This window comes from Aquarana catesbeiana, linkage group LG05 (assembly GCF_042186555.1).
Source record: "Aquarana catesbeiana isolate 2022-GZ linkage group LG05, ASM4218655v1, whole genome shotgun sequence".
NCBI lineage: Eukaryota > Metazoa > Chordata > Amphibia > Anura > Ranidae > Aquarana > Aquarana catesbeiana.
Window position 1 is genome coordinate 559,011,780 of NC_133328.1, and position 17,087 is coordinate 559,028,866.

The following is a 17,087-nucleotide window of genomic DNA, read 5'->3' on the forward strand; positions in this document are numbered from 1 at the left end:
ATTTTTTTTCTTCAAAAAAAAAAAAAAAAAAAAAATTTTTTTTTCAATGGATCAGAAACATTAAAAAAACGCTGGTGAGTGATGTTTTTGAGCGTTTAGCGACGTTTATCAGCGTTAGAGCATTTTTACAGCTGAAAAAGTTTTGGGTTTTTTTTTTTACTGCTCAAAAACGCCACTGCCCAAAACTGCTTATAACAGCCTATGTGTGAATGGACACATAGGATAACATGATGGAGAGTTTATGACTGTAGGAAAAAACGTCTACAGCCAAAAACAGCTGCTGTAAAAACGTCCAGTGAGCATGAGGCCGTGTAGAAAAACATTGCTTCTTAGGCCTCATGCACACTGGACGTTAAAATAACGTTCTAAAAACATCCGTAGCTTTGCAGTGAGTTTTTCAACGTTTTTGCAATAGCAGTTCTTAAGCGTCTTTGTGCAGGCAGCTTGTTGAAGTCAATGACCAGCATCCCTGACTGTACACTGATCAGAATGCAGACAGACTGCTTTCTGATCCTTTCAATGGCCTGCATGAATGTACAGTTGCACTTAAAGATCTGTGCAGCCTGCCTCCTGTCACTGATTGCATGGATGAAGATGGTCCTTGTATGGGTATACATATTGGTACACCCATGTGAATGGAGCCTTATAAATGATGCTTCTTGTTCTTTCCTGCACAGAAATTTTTTTCTTACTTTGATACTTAGGCCCCTTTCACACGGGCTGTTTGATCAGGTTCACCTGTCAGTTTTTCAGGCGGACCTAATCGGACCCTCCAGTCTCTTCTATGGAGTGGCGGATGTCAGCGGACACATGTCCACTGACACCTGCCACCATCTGATCCGATCCTGACAGGCAAAAACGGACAGATTGTGGTCCTATTCTCCATTTGTCCAACGGATCGTATGGTAATGGACAGGCGGTCCATTTCCATCCGATTGCCCCATAGAGGAGAGCGGGACTGTCAGTGTCTGCTCTGCATAGCGGAACGGACACAGACCTGTCATCTGTCTGCTCAGTGGGGTTCCTCCTAGCGGAGGCACCCATGTAAAAGGGGCCTTAGGGGCATCTTTATAAAGTATATATTTTAAAAAGCAGTCTGGCTGATATCAAAGCACATCCTCTGTAAATTTATAGAAAGGAAGAGAGACTGTGGACTTAAAGGAGTTGTAAACCCTAGTTTAAAAAAAAAAAAAAAAAAAAAAAAAACCTTTCTATACTTGCCTGCTCTGTGCAATCTTTTTGCACATAGCAGCCCCAATCCCCTTCTTCTGGGTTCCCCCCCGCCGCCACTCCAGGCTGCTTTCCCTGGGGGCACCCACGCAGGCTCGTTCCCAAGTCCCGCTGCTGCGTCCCTTGCTACAGACACCGGGACTCGGCCCCACCCCCCGCTCCCATGTCACTGGATTTGATTGACAGCAGCAGGAGCCAATTGGGACATTACAAATGAAGATCTATTGTAGATAATTAATAATACAAAAGAGATGCGGCGCTAAAACATAATTAAAAGCTATAAAATGAATTAATAATCAATAACAGTAGTGCAAGATAAATATAAACAATATCATACATTAATGTCCCGAAAAATAATTGAAGACAAGTAATTGAATAGATAAATGAATAGAGTCCAAAACCAAAAGGAAGTCCGTGATAAATTAGGAAAAAAGTGCCAGAAAGGGCCACAACAAAGATGAGGATGCAGTGGGGGAAATCTTCTGTGGTTCCTCACACCCGAGGTGGAATATCAGATATGCTTACCAGATCCCGTTGACCGCTATTACAGCGGTCAAAAACGGCACAGGGAAAATTTGGGGTTCCCCACAACCTCAGCTTAATGGTACCGATAAGCGACAGATGATATCTCAGGATTCAAAGAGAAAAGGAACAATCCATCGTGTGATACAGTCTGCACAATCGTTTTATTAAAAAAGGAATTGCACTTACAAAGCATCCATGAAGTGATCAGCATATCGCGTACAAATAACAGTCAGCGTCTCCGTCTGCTGCCTCCGCCTTCCTAGTTCGTATACAGCCCTACACAAGAACGGACGTGGTGACGTCGTAGGCTCCTCCCTGTTATTTGTACGCGATATGCTGATCACTTCATGGATGCTTTGTAAGTGCAATTCCTTTTTTAATAAAACGATTGTGCAGACTGTATCACACGATGGATTGTTCCTTTTCTCTTTGAATCCTGAGATATCATCTGTCGCTTATCGGTACCATTAAGCTGAGGTTGTGGGGAGCCCCAAATTTTCCCTGTGCCGTTTTTGAACGCTGTAATAGCGGTCAACGGGATCTGGTAAGCATATCTGATATTCCACCTCGGGTGTGAGGAACCACAGATGATTTCCCCCACTGCATCCTCATCTTTGTTGTGGCCCTTTCTGGCACTTTTTTCCTAATTTATCATGGACTTCCTTTTGGTTTTGGACTCTATTCATTTATCTATTCAATTACTTGTCTTCAATTATTTTTCGGGACATTAATGTATGATATTGTTTATATTTATCTTGCACTACTGTTATTGATTATTAATTCATTTTATAGCTTTTAATTATGTTTTAGTGCCGCATCTCTTTTGTATTATTATCTATGGTGGGATTTGGAGACTAGATCTCGATGCAGGCTGCTTAGATTTCACCACACTGTACATTTTTATGTTTTACCTTGAGTGCAGCTTTCACCTTTTGTTTTTGCCAGCACTATTGTAGATAATTGTCTCCTTCACACTGACGGACCTATCCACTGACAGGCGGACCCGATCATACCATCCATTACTCTCAATTGAACTGTGGATGTCAACGGACATGTGTCCGTTGACTCCCACTAACACCCGATCTGATCCTGTCTGCTAAAAACTGACAGATGTGGATCCGTTCGTCATCTGTTTGCCATCTGTTTGGGTGATTTGATCTGCTAGCCGTCGGTTGTAAATAAACAGGTGGTCCGTTTCCATTCTACTGTGTCCGCTTCCACGGCTGCTCCGCCTGCTCAGCAGGGATCAACAGAGAGATCCCTTGCTGTGTGGGCGGATCCACTGGTGGAGTCAGTGTGAAAGGGACTTATATGACTTTTGTTTATAAAATTGTAAAAACATTTTTAGTTTATCCTTGAGCACCGAGGCTCCATTCACACTTGTGCAACTTGTCATGCGAAGTGGGACGTGACAAGTTGAAAGCCATTCTTTTCAATGGCACCCGTTTAGATCGGTGCAACTTAAAGTCACAGCGATTTTGAAAACATGCCTGCACTACTTTGGTGTGACTTTTGATGCAATTTACATCAAATGAGTGTAAAGTCAGATCAAAGTCGCACTGGAAATCGTGTGATTCGGAGTCGCCCTAGTGTGAATGAAGCTTAAAAGTCCACAGTGTCTCTCAATTTGTGCATAGTTACAAAGCAGGTGAGCCTTCCAGGTGCAGGTCTTTTTAAATCGCAGTGATTAATTCATCGCCAATGAATGTTTCATGAAAGTCATGAAATAGATCTAAACCCAAAGAAGAAGAAAGTTTAAATTGCTAAATTCATGTATTTTAAACAATTGCTATGATGTTTTCCATCAAATATGATTAATATCTTTTATTTTTTATCCATATTACCTCCATTTGGCCGTGCCACTTTCTAGTAGCTAATGACACCGATGGACCACGTATACTCAATGTGTGGTTATATATTTAATGCAAAACTGACATTGCAAATTAAAAAATAGCATGTACATGCAAATCTGCAAAACTGTGTTTCTTGTAGCTTTCTCAATAACATTTCTAGCTGATGTAGGACCCCCAGGAATCTGATACTTTTGGTTTGATCTCTGCTGGCTGCATAGCTCAGTGGTCATAGACTTTCCATACCTCCAGTCTACATTAACTACAGTCTTTTGCTGTGATTTGAGATTTAAAATATGGATAAAGCAAAACGTGACACAAGTTTTTCAGGTATGCATGCATTATTTGTTTCCTACAATTTCAGGTTTTTGCGTTTTTAATATAGAACGTCATGCAAAGATTTTTCCTTTTTAGTTGAAGTTGTAGTAGTTACCTTTATGGGGTAAATCTACTACAGGAAAGACGATGCCTCACTTGACTACAAGCTCTAGTGGATTCTCAGGAGTAAATATAAAACACAATTGTACAGGTGACACCAGTAACTGGGCTGAAAATCTGAGCCTTTTTTTGGTCAAAGATGTAGAGCTGGGCAAGCAGAGTCACGGAGAGCAGCAAAGATGCTGCAGGCAATCAATACCTGGCTTAACACCAAGAAATATGGCGAGATCTGTTTGGAGTTTAAGATCTGCTTACTAAATAACCGCTTTCAACTTTTCTTCTTACAGATGGGAAAGACGGGTTGATGACCGTGGAAGGGTTTACTATGTTGACCACAACACTAGAACTACGACATGGCAGCGGCCTACCATGGAGTCTGTGCGGAACTTTGAGCAGTGGCAATCACAACGAAATCAACTCCAGGGAGCTATGCAGCAGTTCAACCAGCGATACCTCTATTCGGTGTGTTAGGTCTCCTAACGAGTTATCTGTGTACACTGCAGTTTGATGGAATGTTTTTGGCTTTTCAGTGGTTATATTCCTAGGAAGTTATAACTGCAGGAAATGCTGCTTTTATTCTGTTAGCCACAGAAACCGGCTTAATCAAGAAAGTGCCGCAAAGAACAATGATGATGTACAAAGTGCATCAATTCAATGCAGCCTGATGCAATCTTTTACTAGTATAACTACATTAAATCCAATCTGTGATCAACATTATGCTTCTAGGACTGCTAAAGCGATCCTGTAGCTTGATAACTAGCGACTAGAGCATGTTGTGTGTTGCATAATTACAACCACAGCACTGACATACGAAATAGGTGTGATATGTTTTAATGAGCACTCATGACCTATGTGTGAGTATTTCAGAGGTAAGTTGAATAGTTAGCACTAGGAATCGGATCAAAACCAATTATTGTCTAGGTAAACTTTTGCTTTAAATCTGCTAAATACGTTCAGTTGCATCAAAACAAAAGGTGTGCAAAGTCATCATTTGTTTTCTTTAGAAAACAGCCATAACAGCATGCTGTTGAGAACACTACTTGCTCTCTGTTCAGAAGCAATGGTCTGTCTATAGAGAGACTTTCTAAGTCACTTAACAGATATACAGATTAGGAGTTCTGGCTTTACTTTGACTGTACTGGTCTGCATTCAGGAAAAACTAGTCTTTTCAGAAGGTCAGCAAGAGTAGCCTCCATGCAAGGTTAGACACTTTCTAATAGTTATAACTATACAGGCGCCATAACTGATTTGGTTTAGTTTCAGAAATGATATTTCTTACCTTTTTTAAAGGGTTAAAAAGTTCTGTCATGCGACCATGTATCTCTTGTTTCTGGTAGTGGGGGGAGGGGTTACAGGACACTGTCAGACATGTTTATTTCATCTTCTGTTCATCCTGAGGCAGGATGCAGGCTGTAATTAAGCAGAGGTGTAATTTCAAGAGACAGACAGTAATTGGGAGGCGGTGTGCACCAGAAGTAGGCTGTAAATGGTTGGGGGAGTGGCGGCTAAACAAACTACCCAATGCAGGAATCCTGTGTTTCTGCACAGTGTCCTGTACCTCTGAATGGCCAGCTAAAAGATGAAAACTGACCACAAGCACAGTTCAGCTTCTGTATGCTGAGTGGTCAGTTTAAAACGGCAGTCCCCAATTCCTCCCGCTGACACCAACGATGGGGCGCTATTCCTCCCGCTGACACCAACGATGGGGCGCTATTCCTCCCGCTGACACCAACGATGGGGCGCTATTCCTCCCGCTGACACCAACGATGGGGCGCTATTCCTCCCGCTGACACCAACGATGGGGCGCTATTCCTCCCGCTGACACCAACGATGGGGCGCTATTCCTCCCGCTGACACCAACGATGGGGCGCTATTCCTCCCGCTGACACCAACGATGGGGCGCTATTCCTCCCGCTGACACCAACGATGGGGCGCTATTCCTCCCGCTGACACCAGCGATGGGGCGCTATTCCTCCCGCTGACACCAGCGATGGGGCGCTATTCCTCCCACTGACACCGACGGGGCATTTAGGGTAATATATACTTTAAAGCTGAACAGGCAAACAACTAAACACACAAATGGAATATATGTATGTCAAATGTTTTGTCATAGTGCAGAACCAACTCCTTCATCTCCCCTAAAAGGGCTTTTGTTTAGAGGAATAGAAGAAAGAGGCGGAGCCATAAAAAGACAGTTCCTCTAGATCTCTTTAGATATTGTCACATGCAGCCTCATAGAGTGGAGTTATCCTCTCCAGCCACAAAAGGCCGGTTGGTAAAAAGAAACTGTCATTTAAGGCACTTATAATTGCAAGAATTTTGCAAGGCTGGAGAGCTTGACTGACTCAGTGTTGACCCTCCCTTTTCTAGTGACCTTTATGCTGTGCAGGGGATCACAGAGGGCCAAAATAAAGACAAATGTAAAATGCATTTAATGAATCGTCTTTTTTTTTTTTTTAATTAATACAATATATCTTTTGATTGTAGATTTTTTGTTTCTTCCAAAAATCATACTTTAGAGCTTTGTTCACATTTAGGTGGGTGTGTTACACACATGTGCACGTGCATTTTGGGGATGTGCCTGTTTATTCCTTATGGGCGCATGCACGCATCAAGCACTGCACATGACCCGCAACACATTGCAAAGCATGCAAACGCCTGAGCTGCATTGCAATGCATTGGGTAAAAAGAGGTCAGGTGTTTGTTTTTCATGCGTGGCTGTGCACTGAGAGCACATATTGTAATGAATAGGTACATACAACAACATGTTTTGCAACTTATGAGGACTCCCCTAGCTAGGAGGTACAACTGTATTGCAATACATGTGATTGGGTTGCACTAAGTGTTTTCTTTTCTTTTTTTTTAAGTTATCTATTCTTAAGGAAATGTTTAAAGACAGTCACCAGTAATACATGTGGTAACATGTAAAATGTTGCATTCTAGGCTTCCATGTTATCAGCGGAAAATGATCCACTAGGACCTTTACCACCAGGCTGGGGTAAGAGAATATTATAGTGGTATAAATCAATATTATAGAAGCAAGGACTTGTGGAAGATGGCTTATCCTGGCATTGCAAAGAACAATATTGATGTGTAAATTATAGCTGCTGATCAAAAATTAGCTGTTACTGCAAAGCTGTCATGAGAGAAATCCAATGGCTTACCCATTAAGCTTCCTCTAAAAAAAAAAAATGTTAGTTCTTTGACCGTTGTGCTGATCATCATTTCCAAATATTTGTATTATGGGTTCTGACTTCGGTGATAGCATACTTGTTTCAGACGCTATTCACAGTCTGTGATTCGTTGCTATGGCTTACTACAAGTTTTAATAATTTTTACACTTTTTTTGTTAGATTTTTTAAAACGACTTAACTTGTATATTTGTTTTCCAGAAAGAAGAGTAGACTCCACAGATAGGGTATATTTTGTAAATCACAACACGAAAACAACTCAGTGGGAAGATCCTCGGACACAAGGGTAATTATTTGCCATTTGTGTCTTTTACTTTATTCATTACTTTGCTTCATTTCACCACAGATCCAGAAAAGCAGTGCACCCATTTATTTACTGAGCATTGACATTTCCCATAATTCCCTGCACTTATAGGCTCGAGCCATTCTAGAATCATATTCATCTAGTAAATGGTTTAGGGAGGTTGCAGGTAGGAATGACATTCCTGAAGCAAGAAATAACAGTTTCTATTTCAGTAGTTTTTATTACGTTTTTAAACAAAGTGCAAGCACAAAATCCTAAAATATCTGCAAGTCAAAATCGTAAGATAAAGCCGCCACTCATGCAATCGTGACACCAAATGCTAAACATAAATATAAATAAAGGAAAGCTGTGCTAAATCTCCATATTTAACATGTGAATAATTCAATATTAATAAAAGTATATAATCTCTTTCAAAACACATGTGACATATAAACATCCATTCAATCCATAAAAGGTGACAAATAGAATAAAATAAGTGAAAAAATGAGAAGACTATCTTCTTAGAATCCAAGAAGGTAAAACACAGTTACACACAATAATGCTCCGCGGCATTATAGATTAGACAAAAAATAATAGTACAGCAAACCCATAGTGTAGTATGTTAAAAACCCATATTTAATAAAACTGAGTAAAAGAGTACCACAGTACAGTCAAAAATGGCACTATACATAAAAAAAAATAAAACACATATAGTTGCAAAGTACAAAACTGTGCACGGTGGGTACAGGCATTAGCTTCCAAAACAGCAGGCTGAGTAACCGTACCGAGTTACGACGCTATGGTCGGGATGCGTGCGTGATGAAGTAACCACCAACACGTTTCGTCAGAGATGACGCTGTCAGGAGACCGGCCAGTACAAACCCCCAGCGAAGTACAAACATGTACATAAACGTGTATACGGATGGTTTTCAGAAATCCAAAGGACCATACATAAATGACTGTCAGGACCTAAGGACAAGATACAATCTTTAACAGTTACAGTATCTCACAAAAGTGAGTACACCCCTCACATTTTTGTAAATATTTTATTATATCTTTTAATGTGACAACACTGAAGAAATTACACAAGTAGTAATTACAAGTAGTGAGAGTGTACAGCTTGTATAACAGTGTAAATTTGCTGCCCCCTCAAAATACCTCAACACGCAGCCATTAATGTCTAAATTGCTCTCAAACAAAAGTGAGTACACCCCTAAGTGAAAATGTTCAAATTGGGCCCAATTAGTCCTTTTCCCTCCCCGGTGTCATGTGACTCATTAGTGATACAAGGTCTCAGGTGTGAATGGGGAGCAGGTGTGTTAAATTTGATGTTATCGCTCTCACTCTCTCAGAATGGTCACTGGAAGTTCAACATGGCACCTCATGGCAAGGAACTCTGAGGATCTGAAAAAAAGAATTGTTGTTCTACATAAAGATGTCCTAGGCTATAAGAAGATTGCCAAGACCCTGAAACTGAGCTGCAGCATGGTGGCCAAGACCATACAGCCGTTTAACATGACAAGTTCCATTTAGAATAGGCCTCGCCATGGTCGACCAAAGAAGTTGCGTGCACATGCTCAGTGTCATATCAAGATGTTGTCTTTGGGAAATAGACATAAGAGTGCTACCAGCATTGCTGCAGAAGTTGAATGGGTGGGAGGGTCAGCCTGTCAGTGTTTAGACCATACGCCGCACACTGCATCAAATTGGTCTGTCTTCCCAAGAAGGAAACCTCTTCTAGAGATGATGCACAATAAAGCCCGCGAACAGTTTGCTGAAGACAAGCAGACTAAGGACATGGATTACTGGAACCATGTCCTGTGGTCTGATGAGGCCAAGATAAACTTATTTGGTTCAGATGGTGTCAAATGTGTGTGGTGGCAACCAGGTGGGAAGTAGAAAAGACAAGTGTGTCTTGCCTACAGTCAAGCATGGTGGTGGGAGTGTCATGGTCTGGGGCCGCATGAGTGCTGCCGGCACTGGGGAGCTACAGTTCATTGAGGGAACCATGAATGCCAACATGTACTGTGACATACTGAAGCAGAGCATGATCCCCTCCCTTCAGAGACTGGGCCGCAGGGCAGTATTCCAACATAACAACCCCAAACACACCTCCAAGATGACCACTGCCTTGCTAAAGCTGAGGGTAAAGGTAATGGACTGGCCAAGCATGTCTCCAGACATAAACCCTATTGCGCATCTGTGGGGCATTCTCAAACGGGAGGTGTAGGAGCGAAAGGTCTCGAACATCCACCAGCTCCGTGATGTCATCATGGAGGAGTGGAAGAGGACTCCAGTGGTAACCTGTGAAGCTCTGGTGAACTCCATGCCCAAGAGGGTTAAGGCGGTGCTGGAAAATAATGGTGGCCACACAAAATATTGAAACTTTGGGCCCAATTTGGACATTTACTCTTAGGGGTGTACTCACTTTTGTTTGACAGCGGTTTAGACATTAATGGCTGCGTGTTGAGGTATTTTGAGGGGACATCAAATTTACACTGTTATACAAGCTGTACACTCACTACTTTACTTCGTAGCAAAGTGTCATTTCTTCAGTGTTGTCACATGAAAAGGTATAATAAAATATTTACAAAAATGTGAGAGGTGTACTCACTTTTGTGAGATACTGTATAAGCTCTTATACAGAGTTTAACCTGCATGATCAGTTTAATTGTTGGTTGTATAAATTGGACACCTTTGTGCTAATTTAAGGGGGGTGGGGAGTTGGACAAGGGTATATGGACACCATAACAAAAATGAGAAAGAAGTGATTAAATCTAAGACCTACCACCGTTGAGAATATGAAAGTGTATATGATAGAACCTGGTGTGTCTAAGAGGCCAAAAACTCCTTTGACGGTCAGAGCAGTATAGAGTCAGATAGACCTACCGGTCCTGCATGTAGTGTAGGAAGAGGTGGGAACAGAGAAAAAGTATAAAGGTAAGGTCGAGAGAAAAGTGCTCCTTTCGATCCTCTCCTACCCAGCTCCCTCAGTGCCTACCTTTTTATATTGTTGACTGCAAATATCTAATACCAGGGGTTCCAAACCATCTCAAATTTTGTCCTTCAAAATGCTGGTCATTTTTTCATGGAGCATGATCCACAATATTTTATTTTTAGTGACAGTTTCGTTTATCGCTTGGGATTTCCGCGCTCAGGCAATGGGCATTTTAGCAACCAGAAGGATATAAAATATTAGATCACGTAAGTGTTCAGGGGTCTCATCTGAGGGGACACTAAAGAGTGCTGCCTTTTAGGCATGTTGAACCCAGTCACTGAGTAAATTCAAGAATTAATATTGGTGCACGATGCAGTATTGCATGCCTTTAATATTTGTTGTTTTTTTCCTTTAAGTAAAAAGATGAACTGAAAACCTTTTTTTATGCTAACTACATGAATGTTCCCCCAAAGTTATAGAGTTTACCAGTAACTCTGCCTGTTGGTGAATTTTTGCACAGAAGTCAGACCATATGCGTGCAGTAAAATTATGAGCAGTGTCCCATGTCTAACCCATTAGCTTTGTAAAGACTTAATTTTCCCAGCATTGTTTCCAATATCAACACCTGGCCCTTCTTACTGTTTTGTGTGTGACCTGGATCATGAAATCACCATTTTATATAGTTACTTTGAATAGCATCAGTTTTCAGTTCATCCGGTCTTCATACGGTACCTTTGACCCATTATTTTTTTGGATAACTGAATTTCAAGCATCATTTTGTTGGACACTTCAGATTTAACATATCCAGGTTGCACAACTGACAAGTCCTGTGATGCCTTATTCCAGACCAATAGAGCATAAATGCTGTAGTAGAAACAAGTTGTAGTTGTGCAAATCCTTCTGCATGATCTCAGATCTCTTTAATTACTCAGTGATTTATAAAATCATTATTTAACACAAAACACACACACAAAACTGAGCTTGTGCAGCTTGTCCCCTAGCCTCTCTTCTATCAGGAGATGGTTTGGGGACAGTGGAAGACTGAGAGGATCAGAGAAGACAGAATCACAACAGCCTTTTTACACAATGCAGGGGATTAACCCCTTAGGTTCCACAGTGAGTATAACAAGCATACTTTACTGCATATACAGACTGATTTTACTGTTGTGGGTTTAATAACACTTTAAGCCCAACACAGTGATCAAAATTTTGCAGAAATAAATTTATACAAGAATATAGGCAAAAATATACTTTGGGCCGGAATGCCTAGGCACCAGCAAGTTTTCTCTATAACAAAAGATTCTTTTCTCTCTGCAATCATTTTTTTGATGTCTTTGCCAGTATTAAAAATTAATTTTTAATATTTCAACATAACCTTATGCAGATGATTTGATTTCCCAAGGATCGCTCCGAGTGTCACTAGGAATGTCACTGTTATGTACTATGCTCTGTTTACATGTTACTGTAAAATAGATTTCTGTATTAAGAAAGGCCACCTATTAATGGTTGCTCCCTTCCCACAGTTTACAAAATGAGGATCCTTTGCCAGAGGGCTGGGAAATCCGCTACACAAGAGAGGGAGTAAAGTATTTTGTAGATCACAACACAAAGACCACCACTTTCAATGATCCTCGGACTGGAAAGTCTTCAGTGTAAGTAATGGCAAGCATGTTCACCTGTCCCATTCAGCTCCAGGAGTGGAATACAGTTATTGTCAAATCCTTTAATTAAGACAAAAGTTAGAAGGATACATGTGTGCGTTTTTGGCATTGACGGTTTTTCAGCTCTTTCCCATAGATGGTCTTTGTCCCAATGCAACAGCCAGTACATATTCATTGTGCATTTTGGCTCACCCTGAGCTTTGCATGCAGTGTACTCTCTGCTGTGACCAGGCTGAAATTCCATACAATTCCTTCCTGTGATGAAGCAGACAAAATGCAGAGTGACACAAAAGTGGCTGTGCTTGTTGAAGAAGGTTTCTGTAAAAAACATGCTCACAATCTTCCTGACTGTAGTTACTTACAAGAAAAAGAAACCAGCTTTCCCATGATATTTTTTTCTGTGAAGAATATACATAATATATGTATATCTCTTTTCTGTCTAAATTACATTTTATTTTTCTTTAGCTCATTCAGTCTGTTGCTTCATTTCACACCAATGTTGTCACTTACCCTGCATTGGAAAAACTTATATGTATAGCTTTGTAAAGACCTTTCTAGTGTATTTCATTGTTTTAGAGTCTACATACAGTGCTCAGTGTGTAATGGGGCAGGCTGTTCTGTTCGCTTTTCTCCTGCTCTGTGGGATATGTAACAGTGTGAATGGGGTTTGCTTTGCTATCTCCAACTAGAGATATAGAGAGTTTGTTTTTATTAGTAGTCTTGCACATTACCTTTCTGCATTCATATCAGAGATTGTGTAGGGTAGGGTATCATGTGAGTTGCTTTCTCCTTGCAGTATCTCCATACATGAAGTAAAGGGAACTGCAGTTATTGCCAAATTCACAGCATTGGTTGGCAATTTTATATAAGTAATTATATACAACATCAGTTTTAAAACTTGCACATAAAATTATTCCAGCGCATTTTTAATTTCCCTTTAACCAGTCTGGGTCAAATCTGACATACCTCTTCTACATTTAAAAATCAGCATTTGTTTTTGCTAGAAAACTACTTAGAACCCCCAAACATTTTATATTTTTTTTAAACCAAGCCCCTAGAGAATAAAATGGTGGGTGTTGCATATTTTTATATTACACAATATTTCCTCAAGAAAACTGTGGTGCAGGGGTGCCCAACCCATGGCCTGCAGAGCCCTCGGATGTAGCCCATGACCTCAAACCAGTAAAGCGTCTGCACATGCTCTGAGATGGCGGGTCGGCAAGCCCAGATGGTGATCAATGTGTTGTTGACCCACCAACCCAGATCATCAGAGTGCATGGAGCCGGCGGCAGAGGAAGCAGGTGGCCATTGAAGGAGCAGGAGTCACATAAGCTGATGCATCCTCTGTAGCCCTGGCTCCTGTCTTAAGCAGAGTGATACCAAGTGCACTTTGCCTAGGAGCTTTCTAGCATCCTGAAGAGCGATGCCAGCAGAGGCTGGAAGAAGAAACCGTCAGTGTATTAAACATCACATACACTGAGCTTTAGCAATGGGGAGATGGACACTTATGCCCTGTACACACGGTCGGACATTGATCGGACATTCCGACAACAAAATCCATGGATTTTTTTCCGACGGATGTTGGCTCAAACTTGTCTTGCATACACACGGTCACACAAAGTTGTCGGAAAATCCGATCGTTCTAAATGTGGTGACGTAAAACACGTACGTCAGGACTATAAATGGAGCAGTAGCCAATAGCTTTCGTCTCTTAATTTATTCTGAGCATACGTGGCACTTTGTGCGTTGGATTTGTGTACACACGATCGGAATTTCTGACAACGGATTTTGTTGTCGGAAAATTTTATAGCACGCCCTCAAACTTTGTGTGTCGGAAATTCAGATGGAAAATGTGTGATGGAGCCTACACACGGTCAGAATTTCCGACAACAAGGTCCTATCACACATTTTCCATCGGAAAATCCGACCGTGTGTACGGGGCATAACAGGTTCATCTCATAAAATTAGAAAATCATCAAAAAGTTTAATTTATTTCAGTAATTCAATTCAAAAAGTGAAATTCCTATATTTTATATAGATGCGTTACACACAGAGTGATATATTTCAAGCATCTTTTTATTTTGATGATTATGGCTTACAGCTAGTGAAAACCCAAAATCCATCATCTCAGAAAATTTTAATATTACATAAAACCAATAAAATAAAGGGATTTTTAATAAAGAAATGTTGGCTTACTGAAAAGTATGTCCATGTACAGTAACGTATGCACGCTGAGGTGTTATGGAAGCCTAGGCTGCTTTGATAGTTTTGATAGCGGCCTTCAGCTCATCTGCATTGTTGGGTCTGGTGTCTCTCATCTTCTTCTTGACAATACCCCACAGTTTCTCTTTGGGGTTTAGGTCAGGCAAGTTTGCTGGTCAATCAAGCCATGATCATTAAACCAGGTATTGGTACTTTTGGCAGTGTGGGCAGGTGCCAAGTCCTGCTGGAAAATGAAATCAGCATCTCCATTAAGCTGGTCAGCAGAGGGAAGCATGAAGTGCTGTAGAATTTCCTGTTGGAGGGCTGTGCTGACTTTGGACTTGATATAACACAGTGGACCAACACCAGTAGATGACATGGCTCCCCAAATCATCACTGACTGTGGAAACTTCACACTGGACCTCCTGCAGCTTTGATTCTGTGTCTCTCCACTCTTTCTCCAGACTCTGGGACCTTGATTTCCAAATGAAATGCAAAATTTTCCACAGTCCATGATGATTTGGGAAGCCATGTCATCTGCTGGTGTTGGCCCACTGTGTTTTATTGCAAGTCAGTGCATACTATACTGTACATGGACATACTTTTCAGTAGGCCAACATTTCTGTTTTAAAAATCCCCCCTTTTTTTGTCTTATGTAATCAGATTTTCTGAGATACTGAATGTTGGGTTTTCACTAGCTGTAAGCCAGAATCCTCAAAATGAAAAGAAAGATGCTTGAAAAATATCTGTTCGTGTGTAACGCATCTATATAAAATATGAGTTTCACTTTTTGTATTGAATTACTGAAATACATTACCTTTTTGATGATATTCTAATCTTATGAGATGCACCTGTATAAAAAAAAAAAGGTTTTTAGGCTGCTTTCACACTGATCTGCGAGTGCAATGCAGTGCACCTATGGCTTTCCAGCGGGTTAGCTGCATTGAGCCATAGACCTCTATTCTATCCTGTGGGTTTGGTGCACCATAACTTCTAAACGCAGCCACAAGATGTAATAGAACTTTATGGCTTAGTGCAGCTCACCTGGATGAAAGCCACGGGTACTCTGCACTGCACCCACGGTGCTTGTAAACTGCAGTGCATCAGTATGCAAGCATCCTTATAGGGGGCCCAGGACAGTAAGGGCTTATTTATATGTATGGTTTGGGGACTGGTAAAATGCCATAGTTTATTGTGGTCTTCAACTTGTTACCAAGTCACTTAAGTGGCCCTCGCTCTTTAAAAGGTGGAGAACCCCTGCTGTAGTGAGAGAAAAATGTTGGTAACCATGCAGATCAAATGGCCTTTTTGCTGTCCTAAATAGCTAAAATTTAGATTACACATACAACTATATCAGTTAGAGAATTACCTTATCCCCCTCCTCCTCTGTTACTACTGTCGTAGAGACAGAGAGTGAATCTCCAAGGATAAAGCTGCTGCTGTGCCCAGAATGATTTGAAGGGTGCATCCTGTAATGTTACCCTGTAAAATATAGATTTGCATCAGCAGTGACATAGATGAATTTCGCTCACCATTCTAATGTAAATGTCTCTTAGATTCGTTTCTGTGTTTACTTTGGTAATGGAGCTGCCTAGGAGTACCCCCTTAAGAATTGGAAGTTATATTAGTATGGTGTGTGTAATGACCTATGTTCGCTCCAAGGAGAAAGTCTACCTTTGGGTAATTATTTGCTTAATCCCATGGTGTAAGAGTCAGGCCTTGAAACAACCTTGACTGACACAAGGGAGTTGTTTGTGTGTTTTGCAGTGAAAGGTCATCTGGACTACACTGTACCTTGCAGCTGATTTGTGATGTAAAGCTGCAAGTGTTCTTGTAGGCTTCTGCTCACCTTTACTGATTGTTTTTCTGTAACATTCACAGTGAATGAATGGGCATGCAGCTCTGTTGCGGCTAGCACAGATGTATCCTGCATACCTTTATAGAAGCCAGATCAGGAGTGTTTAAATGTTATTTTGGAAATTGGTTTGAAATTAGCATACTTTAGATATTAAGACCTGAGGATTTCCTTTTAACAAGCATTTGTGTCACTAAAGCTGAGTACACACTGTCCTGTCAGTGTGTACAGCAGTCCGTCTAACAGAAGCTGGTTTAATGATCGCTGTGTTATCGAAGGGACATGCCGGAAAACCAACATCCAAATAGCGCTTTCAGCCAATGGCTGCGACTGCTGCTCAGTGTATTCTGGTGGGGGAAGGTGGAGTCCCCCTGTCAGAATACCATAGCACAGTGGGGGGAAATCACCACACCAACATCATTTGTGTTGGTACAGCGATCTGTCAGTGTTTTGTTTAACCCGCTGGGTTGAATGAAAAACGTGCAGTGTGTACCGAGCTTTAGATTTCTCTATTCAAATATCACAGGTTTATTTTTTCTTCCAGGGACTATAGTAGGGAGTTTTTAGCCACACAAGTTACCGTGTTCAACTTTGTGCTGCATTTGCTGTGAGGGAGATTCATTATGCCTTCTGGTTTTCCTGCCTCCTTGTAATGTCACCAGTTAAACTCCAGACCTCTCTTCTTCCCGTGGCTTCCATTTGTTTGGAATGAGCAGTGCATGTTACTTGCAATTGTGCACTGCTCTATGCACGCTGCAAATCCCATAGTTCCTATTCTCTCATGCACAAGCAAGAGAGGGTGGCTACGTTCCTGCATACAGTGCGATCGTGGAGAGTGAACATAGCCAATCACTAATAAGGAAGTCAGATCAGATCACAACTTGAAAAAAGGAATTTGAAGACAGGGAGTAGAA

General features: G+C 41.1%; 1 protein-coding gene across 4 annotated transcripts in view; it reads left to right on the forward strand.

Moving 5' to 3' along the window:
* WWP1 (WW domain containing E3 ubiquitin protein ligase 1) overlaps positions 1–17,087 on the forward strand; it is a 280,186-nt gene that overhangs the window by 231,857 nt on the left and 31,242 nt on the right. For all 4 annotated transcript variants that reach the window (XM_073631909.1, XM_073631908.1, XM_073631910.1 and 1 more), the window contains 4 exons: positions 4,331–4,505; positions 6,987–7,041; positions 7,436–7,520; positions 11,979–12,107. In XM_073631909.1, coding sequence (XP_073488010.1) covers positions 4,331–4,505; positions 6,987–7,041; positions 7,436–7,520; positions 11,979–12,107 — 444 coding nt within the window. The remainder of the gene's footprint in view (positions 1–4,330; positions 4,506–6,986; positions 7,042–7,435; positions 7,521–11,978; positions 12,108–17,087) is intronic.